This window comes from Elephas maximus, chromosome 2, assembly GCF_024166365.1.
Source record: "Elephas maximus indicus isolate mEleMax1 chromosome 2, mEleMax1 primary haplotype, whole genome shotgun sequence".
In the NCBI taxonomy this organism is placed as follows: domain Eukaryota; kingdom Metazoa; phylum Chordata; class Mammalia; order Proboscidea; family Elephantidae; genus Elephas; species Elephas maximus.
The window spans coordinates 203,272,619-203,284,833 of NC_064820.1; the positions used below are offsets into that span (position 1 = coordinate 203,272,619).

Genomic DNA, 12,215 nt, shown 5'->3' on the forward strand with positions numbered 1-12,215 from the left:
AGCACCGTTCTTCTCTGGTTCCGGAAGTGTGTGTAGGCTGTGTGGCTGGCTGCTTCTTTCTGAGGAAACTGCTGCCGAACGCTAGTACCAGCCCGCTGTAACCAGTTTTGGGAGTGGTGCCTGAGGGCTCCTGGCAATTCAGGTCCAGTAACTCCTCTCTGCTTCTGAACCGTCTCTTCCTCCCCCTTCCTCTCAGTTTGTTTTCTAACCTTGCCTTTGATGTCCAGGGCTCCTAGCTTTTCATAAATATACTCATTTCACTTGTTTTTTCAGGTCTTTTTTTTGTAAGAGGGCTCACCGGAAGCATCTGTCTATTCTGCCATCTTGACCCCACATCCTACTAATTCTTTTTGGTAGAGGACTTTGCGTATTCTCTCCATCTTCTTTTGATGCTTCCTGTGTCGTTTAATATTTTCCCACAGAATCCTTCAGTATTGAAACTCAAGGTTTGAACTTACAGCATGAAAAATGCCAAACATATTTTTTCCTTTTGGTTTTCTATCTCTAGGTCTTTGCACATTTCATTATAATACTTTACTTTGTTTTCTGGAGCTGCCCTTTGAAATCTGTTCAGCTCTTTTACTTCATCATTTCTTCCTGTCACTTTAGCTACTCTATGTTCAAGAGCAAGTTTCAGAGTCTCTTCTGACATCCATTTTGGTCTTTTCTTTCTTTCCTGTCTTTTAAATGACCTCTTGCTTTCTTCACGTATGATGTCATCCCACAAGTTGTCTGGTTTTCGGTCATTAATGTTCAATGCATCAAATCTGTTCTTGAGATGGTCAGTAAATTAAGGTGGGATGTAATCAAGGTCTTATTGTGGCTTTTGTAGATTTGTTCTAATTTTCTTCAGCTTCAACTTGAACTTGTTTATGGGCTCTTCCACAGTTGGCCCTGGCCTTGCTCTGACTGATGATATCAAGTTTTTCCATTGTGTCTTTCCACAGATATTGTCAGTTTGATTCCTGGGTATTCCCTCTGGTGAGGTCCATTTGTACAGCTGCCACTTATGTTGTTGAAAAAATGTAGTTGTGATGAAGAAGTCGTTGGTCTTGCAAAATTCTATCATTCGATCTCTGGTGTCATTTCTTTCATTATGACCATATTTTCTAACTAACAGTCCTTCATCTTTGTTTCCAACTTTTGCATCCCAATGGCCACTAATTATCAATGCATCTTCATTGCATGTTCAGTCAATTTCAGACTGCAGAAGTTGGTAAAAATCTTCAATTTTTAGAGGTAAAAAATACCTCTAATACCTCTAAGATTGGTAAATATCTTCAGTTTTTAGCAGGATAGTGACATGCGAAAATAAATTTGATTTAATGGTTGTAATCTGTAAATTTCATTTGATCAATATTCTCGTTACTAATGCATTTTCAACACAGAAAAAAAAATTAAAATCCAGGTGTTCAAGTGAATTCTACTGATTTTTAAATATTGGCAAAAACCTCCAATAAAAAACCACTTAAACACCTTTTCAGTTGGTTGTCAGTTTGTGACACCTGAACACCTAGTCAGGCTTCTCTACTTTCTTTTTTTAACTGCACAGCAGAGTTAAGATGGCTACAGTTTCCAGGTTTTTAAGTTTATGGCTAGTTTGTTTTCATTAAAAATACTTTATGTGATTTTCCTTGCAAATTAAAAAAGTAACATATGCACATAAAAATGTGCACACAAGTGTTCAGAGCAGCATTATTCACAATAGCCAAAAGGTAGAAACAACTCAAGTTTTCATCAACATGTAAATGGATAAACAAAATGTGCTCCATATATACAATGGAATATTATTTAGCCATGAAGAGAAATAAAGTTCTGATTCATGCTACAACATGGATATTCCCTTGGATGTATTATGCAAAGAGAAAGAAGCTGGACATAAGCATCACATATTGTAGGAGTCAGTTTATGTGAAATGTCCAGAAAAGGCAGATCTATATGACAAAAAGTACATTAGTACTTGCCTGCAGCAGAGGGTGGGACTGGGGAGTGATTGCAAATGGGCTCAAGTTCTCTTTTTGGGTAAACGGAATGTTCGTATTACAGTAATACTAGCTTCCATTGAATGAATGTCTACCATGTGCCAGGGCACTTTACATACATTGTGTTATTAGTGCACAAAACAGTGATACAAGATAGATTATATTTTCCTCACCTTTCTGATAGAGAAACTGAGGCTCAAGCATGTCAAGAAAATTTTTCCAGGCCACAAAGGTAGTAAAAGGAAGAGGTATTTTTTGCTACATTACATACATTATCATCCTTAAATTGATAAAAATAATTTTGATTGTTGAATATTTTATTTCCCATGATGTCTAGAACAATGGTAATTATTCCATATAGGTTTTGAATGAACTGATAAATAAATCTTTTTAAATTCTTTGTGGGTTAAAGCAGGATATGAAGAAATAAGAAATGTTAATACATTAAATATTGTGGTAGAGACAGAGAAATATAAAGCATCAAATGTCATCAAGGACATTATTAATTAGTTGAATCAATGTTACACATAAATGAGAATATATGAGCAGTATACGAGGAGTTTGGAAAAGGCAGATATTTGAAGTGTGTGGTGAACATGGTAGGCTTTAAGTGAGACATGGGATCTGATGTGATTTTTGAATGGTGGGTAGGATTTGGATTAAAGCAGAGGAAGTGGGAGGAATTCCAGGCCAGGGAGTGGGGAGTAGCATGAGCCATGTGAATAAATATACTCTGACTACACTGCATAGATCAGTTTGGTTGGGGAAGATGCTCTGAGTAAGCAGAGTAGAGAAAACCGAGGACCGCAAGAAAGATCTTGGCGCCAGTCAGTTGATTATAATTGCTACATTGGGACCCAGAGGTCTCCAAGGCCTCACCTGGTAAACAATTCTACCTCCACGGCTCTAAAAAAAAGGTGTTGGCAATGCCCCCAAGACAGAACCTGAGCTCAGTTCTGGGTCAGCATGTGATTTGATAATACACTAGTTCGTCCTGGTCAGAGTTGGGGAGGGTAAGGGAATGGAGATGCAGCAGAAAAAATGTTCCCATCTCCTGGGTTATGGTTCTCATCAGTCTCACCTGTTCAGGGTGGAAACAATATACGATCATGAGTTCTTCAAGAAAGGATTTCTAATCTGAGTCCTCCACCCTACAGGTGAAGTCAGGACCAAAGAAGAACATGTCTTCCTAAGGCATCTCTAGATGTAAGCAGTCTCAAATCTCCTTTGAAGCCAGTAGGTTTGAGAGAGGTAAGTGAGGTAATTTTCTTTCCTGGAATTTTGGAGTGAGTACAGACTGGTTGGGTTACTTTGGCTTCACAGTCTGAATACAGAAAACTCTAGGAATTAGAGTTAGACAGTGAATTAGACAATTAGCCCTGGTTTCCATTGTGTAAGGCCCCATGTTTGATGACCCAGAGATGTTAAATTCATGCAGGAACACATTTTATCACAGATAGTCTTTCTCTACCACCCACCCACCCATCCGCCCACCAACTACACACAGCAGGTCAAAAACTATTCTCACCTGCGTCTCTTAATCTCCATTTGCATAAACGTGGGAAAATTATCAAACAATTATAGGACTTTCAGCTTCTTTGTTAAAGTGTGAGAGTTGGCTTAAAGTAATTTTACAGGTACCTTCCAAAACTCAAATCCTTGATGCTAGTGGTTCTAATATGCAAAGTAAACTGAATACATCAGATCCAAGAGACAAAGAATAGAGGCATGATCAGAGTTATTGCAGATAAATCAAAGAAGACTTCTTGGAAGAGTTTATAACAGGAGGGAATCCATCCTATTTGGAAACAGTGTTCTATGTGAGGAGTCAGAGTAGAAACAAATAATTTGTTAATTCAGTCTTTGGATGTCAGTTAAGCTGACTGGACTTAAATTATGGTTTTCTGGTCTTATAATAAAAAAAAAACAGATGGATTATTATTGGGAGTTTTAAAGAGTCTAGACAGCACCGTCATGGAATGTGGCAGGATATTGTATGTGAGAGGAGTAAGGTCAGGATGAGAGAATGATTGGATCTATAAAAAAAGGGACTGTGTGACGGAGAAATGGTGGAAGGATGCTTTGGTGCCGAAGTTTGATAGTGAGTTTAATTTTCTAAAAGCTAATAAGAGAACTACACATGCAGGCAATATGAAGATGTGAAATTAAATTCAAATGTAAGGATGGATATGCTCACAGTAAAGGTGGTTATAAAGGAATTTGTGGAATCTCCTCTGACATGAATGTGGCTTCATTCTAGTCAGACAATATCATTAAATTAGTGGACTGGCATGAAGGGAGCAGTACTGCATACTTTTGAAACATTTTTTAATGCATGAGTTCTGGTCTCAAGAGGTTTATTATTTATAGAGATCATGAACAGACCCACAGATGCACAAACACACAGAGATGAACACAGGCAAACATTGATCTTTGTAATGAAATTCAGCAGTCTTAAATATGAAAATGATTTGTGTATACCGAGGAGCTTAGGAATGGAAGTCATGTTTTAATCTTTAAAATTTTAAGAAAATTTAGAAAAATATAGAAGACCAAGGCAGGATCGGATACTCAAAACCATTTAACTCAATCTGCCAGTTAATGCAGAATCATTTTTACTGTTTCCTGAGGGGTCAACTTTCAGTCTCTGAATGAGCAGGAAGCTTTCAAGTCACAAGAACATCCCTATGTTTCCAGGCAGTCCATTTTTAGAATGCTTCATTGTTTTTAAAAGATTTCATTGTATTGAACCAGAATCCATCCTCCTATAAGTTCCACCAATTGGTCCTAATAATGACCTTTAGACAAGCACAAAGCAAGTTTACCACCTTTCCCATGTGGCAGATCTTTAAACATGCATAAAAGGTAGCATGTTTGCCTTCAAAAATTCTCATTTCCAATCTAAAAAACACAATAAAAAAATCTATTTCTCATGTGAAATGTTTTCAGATGCCATATATGTTTTGGTTTTTTTTCTGGAGCCTATTGATTTTTCCAGGCTCTAATCTAAGTCTACTGCCAAGGACTTGCAAAATACTCAAAATTATATCTGACCAATGCAAAGTATTGGGCACTGTACTTATATTTGAGCGTGAAATTGTAGAGGGATCATTTGTGAACATCTGAAGGGTTGAAATAGGAACACGAGGGCATTAGGGAGCAGTTATATCAGCCTCACTTCATTTTCTTCTTTTACTGGAGTGATAGATTTTGGAAATGTGAAAGATTATTGGCATTTTGTGTCTATTGCCTTCAGCTGAGGAATATGAAGTTCAGCAAAGATTGCATGTCATGATAGCTCCCTTCAGATATTTGGAGAGTAGTCAGTTGGATGGAGGTTTACGTTTATTCTATGTGCTCCCCTGATGAGATCTCCCTCCTTGCTTCACCTCTGCTCATCTGCATGCAATGAAACTCTTTCCGTGATGACTAAATGCTGCCCAGTTCTTTATCCACTTTGGCCAGGGAAGGGCTTGCCTTGTGATCAAGCTCACTTGGGTTATGAGATATAGCACTAAGAATAACGTGTGGGATTTACAAAAGGCCCACCTTTGGGTCCCTGTGAGGAGTAATTTGCAACTGCTATTGAAAGATGGAAGATGGAAAGGGCTTCCAGGGAGTTTGTGAGTTTTCTGTTCCGGAGGGATTTAAGAAGAGTGTTTCTTTTTGTGATTACCATATGTGAGCATGAGGAAGAACCCAGCAATCGAGATCATAGGAAAAGTGAAGAAAGTAAAGATCTGTGAGACATTGGAAAAGTGTCATAGCTGCAGCACCTGGTTCCTGAATGACAGATATGTGGCCAATTCTGGAGAGTGTGGCCTCTGTGCTGAATACAGGAAGTCACTGGCATCAATCAGTCTCATGAGAGGTTTAATGTGACGCTTCAGAGAGACATGGATGTGTGGTTAGGGGAGATCAGCGCATTCTCACCAGAACCCTGACCAATGGCTGGAGATTAGGAATCAGAATATATCCACCAAGGAAGGCATCTCATAAGAGGGCAGGTCTTGTTTAGGCAGGATAAAGTCAATATGATGAAGCAGGGATAGAAAAACTTTAACCTAGAAGCTACATGGGTATTGAGACTCTCTCCTGACACAACAGATTTCAGATAAAAGGCACCAGATACCAAGGAAGCAGGACTACCTCCACATCCTACTTTCTGAATGAGATTGAAACTGCTACAAGACTTCATGACTTTCATGGACTGGTTAAAGAGCTGGTGCAGGTGAGTGCCTGGTGGCATGAGAGACTTAATTATTTAGTACTTTTATGTGACAGCCATTATTCTAGGCATGAAAGCTACAGTCATGAACATGATAGACGTAACTCTTGTCTCTGAGAGTTCTAGTATGGTGGGATAGAGAAATAATTATTTGGGGCCAGATAATCCTTGTGTGTATGTGTGTGTGTGCATTGTATTATGTTTAACTACATTCCTGGCCTCTACCACTAGATGCCAGTAGCATCCCTGCCATCTCCTGTAGTTGTTTCAATCAAAATGTCTTTACACATTACAAAATGTCTTTTGAGAAATAAAACTGCCCCAGTTGAGAACCACTGCCTCAGAAGAAGTGACATCTCAGCTGTGATCTGACCCCAAAGAGGGTATATAGAGGCTGATGGTCCGTTTTCTGGTTTGGTGAATTGTGTAGCTTGGTGGTGCCTTTTCTGGGATAGGGACCACAAGAGGAGAAGGAGCTGAGTTAGAGCCCTGGTGGCACAGTGGTTAAGCATGCAGCTGCTAAGTAAGATTGGCAGTTCAAATCCACCAGTCACTCCTTGGGAACCCTGTGGGGCAATTCTACTCTGTTCTATAGGGTTGGTACGAGTTGAAATCAACTCTACAGCAACGGGTTTGGTTATTTTGGCTAGGGGATATCCAAGTGCAGATGACTGTCAAGCAGATGAATTATGGAAGTTTGAAGTTCAGAAGAGAGATTGTAGGTGAAGAGATACATTTGAATGTTATTAACGCAGTGATCTGTGTTTCAAACCCTGGAATAAATGGTGTTTTACAGGAAGAGTGTAGAATGGTGATAGGTTCTGGATGGAACCCTGAGGAAGAACCCTAACAAGTAAGGGCTGCTCAGAGAAAGAGGAGCACATCAAAGAGACTGAGGAATAGCCAGAGTAGTAGAAAGAAACCCAGGAAGGGAAGGGAAGAGATTTGTGTAGAAAGAGGCAATAGCAAACAGATAAAATGCTGTGACAAAGATGAGAACGGAAGAATGTCCTCTGCATGTTTCCATAAAGAGTTGTGTGGACAAAATCCATATAGCAGCAGGTTGGAGAGTGAGTGGGAGGCAAGGAAGTTGAAACATTGAGCACAGACAACTCTTTAGATAAACTTATCTATGAGGAGGAAATATACACTGCAGTATCTAGAAAGGGACACAGTGTCAAAGGGGATTATTTTTCAGTTTAAGTATCTTTTTCACATGTCCTGTCATTGGAAAAGATTGAGTGGGGGAATGTTAAAGATACATTATCAATCAATGTCACTGAATTATACATTTAAAAATTGTTGAATAGGTGAATGTTTTGTTATGTGTATTTGTTCCACAACTAAAACTAAGATACACTATCAAGAACATACATTTTTAGTAGCATTGAATTGGACACTTGAATCATTGTTTTCAGCAGAACTTATTAAATAAATTTATTTCTGGGAACTAGAGAATTGCATTCTTCCAGAATTGGGTGCATGGGACAGAGTGATAATAAGCTAAGGATATTAGCAAGAAAATAATTGACATGATGGACCAAGGAATTAAAACACATAAATGTGGAAATAGGGAGCTGATAAAAAGCAAACAAACGAACAAACAAAACCATTGCCCTGTAGTCAGTTCTGACTCATAGTGATCCTATTGGGAATTCATAGATATGAGGAAAATAAAGGGGCAAAAAACTGTGGTTATTAAAACAAAAATAAAAAAACCCAAAACCTGTTGCTGTTGAGTCAATTCCAACTCCTAGTGACCCTATAGGACAGAGTAGAACTGCCCCATCAGGTTTCCAAGGAGTCGTGGGTAGATTAGACATGCCGACATTTTGGTTAGCAGCTGAGTTCTTTACCACTGAGGAAATGAAGCAAATGTTTCATTACATAAGCTCTTGGTTTAGGGTGCTGTAATGGGGAGCCGTGCATCAAATGGAAATGTTCTTTAGGTTTCCTTCCAAACTAGGGAGTTCAAGGTCTGGTAGTCTTATATAGCTTGAGCTTGTATTTAGTAAAATTCAACAGTCAAGTGGACCTTGTTGATTTGTGTTTTTTGGTTAGTACACCCCCAGGTCACCTCTGTGTTCCACTTTTTAATGAATGATTGTCAAGTTAGGTCTCCTTTTATTCTACATTTGTGCAATTGAGGTTTTGAAGCTAAGTTCAATTATCTCTGTTCAATACAATCTTATAGATTTAAAGCTCCTTGTTTAATAATGTTGAGTTCTTTTTAGATTATGTTCCTATCGCTTATCATCTTAATTATATTTCTAAACTTATATTCAGTTGCAAATATACAAAGCACAGCTCTATCGCATTATGAAAATTCTTCGTAAAAATATAGAGCAGGGCTGAGTTAAAAAAAAAAAAACCTTATGCCACTAAACAAGAATGTGTATTGCAGTTGTGGTAATTCTTTGCATGGTACACAAAAAACAAATATTTCTGGAACATTTATGTGTACCAGACATAATTCCAGCTCAGATATTTATTGAGAGATTTTTATTTGCCAGATAGTGCACTGAGAGATGAAGATACAAGGTGAACAAAAGAAGATGCAGTTGCATGAAACTTATAAATTAGTGGTGGAGACAAACAAGTATTAAAAGTGTGAATAGCATATTCTTGGATGCTTACACACTGCACCATATCACATAATTCCCATTAAAATACAGTGAAGCAAGTTATTATCTCTGTTTACAGCTGGATAATCTGAGACTCAGAGAAGTGAATTTTCCCGAATAGGTGGCACAGCTGGTCAGTGGTCAAGCAGATCTGTGGGACTCTGATGTAGGGACTTCAAGGCAATTGCATTTTACTATGGTGGACATTTAGAAAATATCTTTGATGTATTGGTTAGGCTACATGTGAATTAACACTTTGCTATTATTAATTCATATTTTAATCCATCTTCTCCACAAGGGGATCAAGAGTGGCAAGCAATGCCTTGCTGAAATTATAAATCCAGCATTGATTGTTTGATGATGGTCTTCCAGTTCAGTAAACTTAACAAATAGAAAAATGAGCCAATTTGACAAAATTATTATTTAAAAAATATTTATTTTTATTTTTTATGTATAAAGATATATATAATACCAAAAAACAAAAAACCAAACCTATTGCTGTGGAGTGGTTTCCGACTCATAGCAACCCAATAGGACAGAGCGGAACCATCCCATAGTGTTTCCAAGGAGCAGTTGGTGGATTCAAACCACTGACCTTTTGGTTAGCAGCTGAGCTCTTAGACCACTGCGCCACCACTGCTCATATATAACACAGCATTTGCCAATTCAAGATATTTCATGGGTACTATTTAGTAATTACATTAACCATGTTGTGCAACCATCCCCATTATCCTTTGCCAAATTTTCCATGACAATCAACAGAAAGTCGAAGATTTTTAGTCAAACATGTCAGTCTACAGGTGAGCACTTGTTCATTTTTTTTTTTCTTGCCGACACTCTTCATAGTCCTTCTTAGATTTTTACTACAAGAAATATCACTCTTAAAGGAGAGAAACTTTTTATGTATATCCCACTTAGTGTGTCAAAGTGTAATAGTAATATGTATGTTTCTTAGAGTAAATAAATTTCCATGAGATTTGAAAGGAGAGCAAATCTTTTTATTCAACAAAATTTATTTAACATTTACTATATGCCATGAATGAAAGTAACATTAATTTAGTACTTCTATTTAGTATCTCTTGTGTACCATAAAGGAAGACATTAATATTTATTTTTGTATTCACTATGCTCCTTTCCACTGAGGTCACAGCTCAGAATAGGACAAAGATATGTAAAAAGAATTGTAATGCAGTGTTCCAGGTGCTAGAGAGGAAACTGTACAACAAAGACTGGGCTAGAAGAAGGGAACAACTAGTTCTTCCTGGAGAGCCGCAGGATGGATTTATCAGTGGGAAGATAAGTGGGAGTGTATTCCAGGTATGATGACTTATCATAAGGAGGATATTTGTTGCTAATTGTTCTTTTTTCCCCCAAATCAAAGGATCTATACTCTTCTCAGTCCTTTGTGACAAATGGCACCTGGTCTTGAGCAGGGCTTCCGGGAATGGTGAGCTGATCTTATTCATCGAGGAGAAGGAAACAAATGTGCTCACAGAGATCAAAGTTGAGACCTTAGCCTTCTTGTCCATGGATTCTAATCTACTGATATAAGTGTCCTAATAGATCAAGAAAAAGAGTAAAAGAGACCAACATAGGGTACAAATGCTACATTTTTACACCTTAGATTTTTAAAGGCAGCTTTCACATTATTACATTTGGTCCTTACCACAATGCCTAAAGCGAGGTAATACATAACCTCTACTTTAGGACAAGGAAACACCAGGTCCAAGTCATTAAGGAGTCTGGCTAAACTCATAGAGTAAGCAGGCAGCATGAATAGGGTTCAAATGAAGATTATATTATTCCTAATCCAGAGATCTCCACCCTCAAGAAAAGAAGAGTAAGAAAAGGAGAAGACTGAACAGAACAGAGCTGAATAGCAAAGTAGATAATAAAATACATGACTTAAGAGTATTTAGGGAATACTGTGAAATAATGTGTTAACCCATGTTCTTCATAAACCAAGCCAAACCAAACTAATTGCTGTAGAGTCAATTCTGACTCATGAGGACCCCATGCGTTTCAGAGTAGAGCTGTGTTCCATAGCATTTTCAGTGGTTGTGATCTTTCAGAAGTAGACTGCCAGGTCCTTTTCCCCAGGTTCCTCTGGTGGGATTCGAACCTCCCGCCTTTCAGTTAATAGCTGAGGGCTTAACTGTTTAGAGAAACACAATCCCATGTTCTTCATAAGAGAAATTAAATTGTCTTCTTGTATTTGGACAGGTGAAAGACTATGGGAAGATTCAACACTAGTTACCGAGATGGCTTCATTTTGGTGGGCTTCTCAGATTGGCCTCAACTGGAACTTGCACTTTTTGTCTTTATTTCAATTTTCTACTCTCTAACTCTCTTTGGCAATACTACCATCATAGCTCTTTCCTGCCTGGATCATCGGTTGCACACACCCATGTACTTTTTCCTCTGCCATCTCTCCTTCCTTGACCTCTGCTACACTACCAACATTGTTCCTCAGCTTCTGATCAACCTTCATGGATCTGACCAGACCATCACCTATGGAGGGTGTATGGCCCAGCTCTTTATCTTCCTTGCTGTGGGCTCCACTGAATCTGTACTCCTGGTGGTAATGGCCTTTGACCGCTATGCTGCTGTCTGTCGACCGCTCCACTACACGACCATTATGCACCCCTGTTTCTGCCAGACACTGGCTCTCATCTCCTGGGCAGGAGGGTTCATGAACTCTGTGGTTCAGACAGGCCTCATGATGGCCATGCCGCTCTGTGGCCCCCATCACCTGAACCACTTCTTCTGTGAGATGCCTGTGCTACTGAAGCTGGCTTGTGAGGACCCACATGGCACAGAGGTCAAGATGTTTGTGGCCAGAGTCATCATTGTGGTGTTTCCTGCAGCACTAATTCTAGGCTCTTACGTACACATTGCTCAGGCAATGCTGAGGGTCAGATCAATTGCTGGACACAGAAAGGCTTTTGGGACTTGTGGGTCCCACCTCTTGGTTGTTTCCCTTTTTTATGGCTCAGCCATGTACACATACCTCCAACCCACACATAGTTATTCTCAGAGTGAGGGAAAGTTTGTTGCCCTTTTTTATACTATAATTACCCCCATGCTTAATCCTCTGATTTATACCCTAAGGAACAAGGATGTGAAGGGGGCCCTGAGGAAGGCACTATGGAAAGACAGAGGCTCACGGTAGGAGGGAGAAAGGAGGACCAATACAATTGTCTGTAATAGCTCTCAGGTCGTGGAGCAACATCCTGTTCCTGGTAGAGCAATTGGTGAGTAGAAAATAGTCCTTGGTAGGCCTCAGGATTTTAGCACCTTATCTGCCTTGCTTGGGAGTTGGAAGTGGGGATCTTTTGGTGCTCTTTCTAGTTCAATGTCTTTGATCATTTTACAAGAGGG

The 12,215-nt window shown here is 39.0% G+C and overlaps 1 protein-coding gene across 1 annotated transcript; it reads left to right on the forward strand.

Annotated features, from left to right (window-relative positions):
* The first annotated feature begins 11,067 nt into the window (after nt 1-11,067).
* Nucleotides 11,068-12,006, forward strand: LOC126070393 (olfactory receptor 2Y1-like). Its single transcript, XM_049874568.1, has one exon. The coding sequence runs from the start codon at nt 11,068-11,070 to the stop codon at nt 12,004-12,006; it is 939 nt and encodes a 312-aa protein (XP_049730525.1).
* The last annotated feature ends 209 nt before the right edge of the window (nt 12,007-12,215 follow it).

Bases quoted from the DNA above. Each gene is read 5' to 3' on its own strand.
- LOC126070393 (XM_049874568.1), top strand. From the start codon at position 11,068: ATGGGAAGATTCAACACTAGTTACCGAGATGGCTTCATTTTGGTGGGC.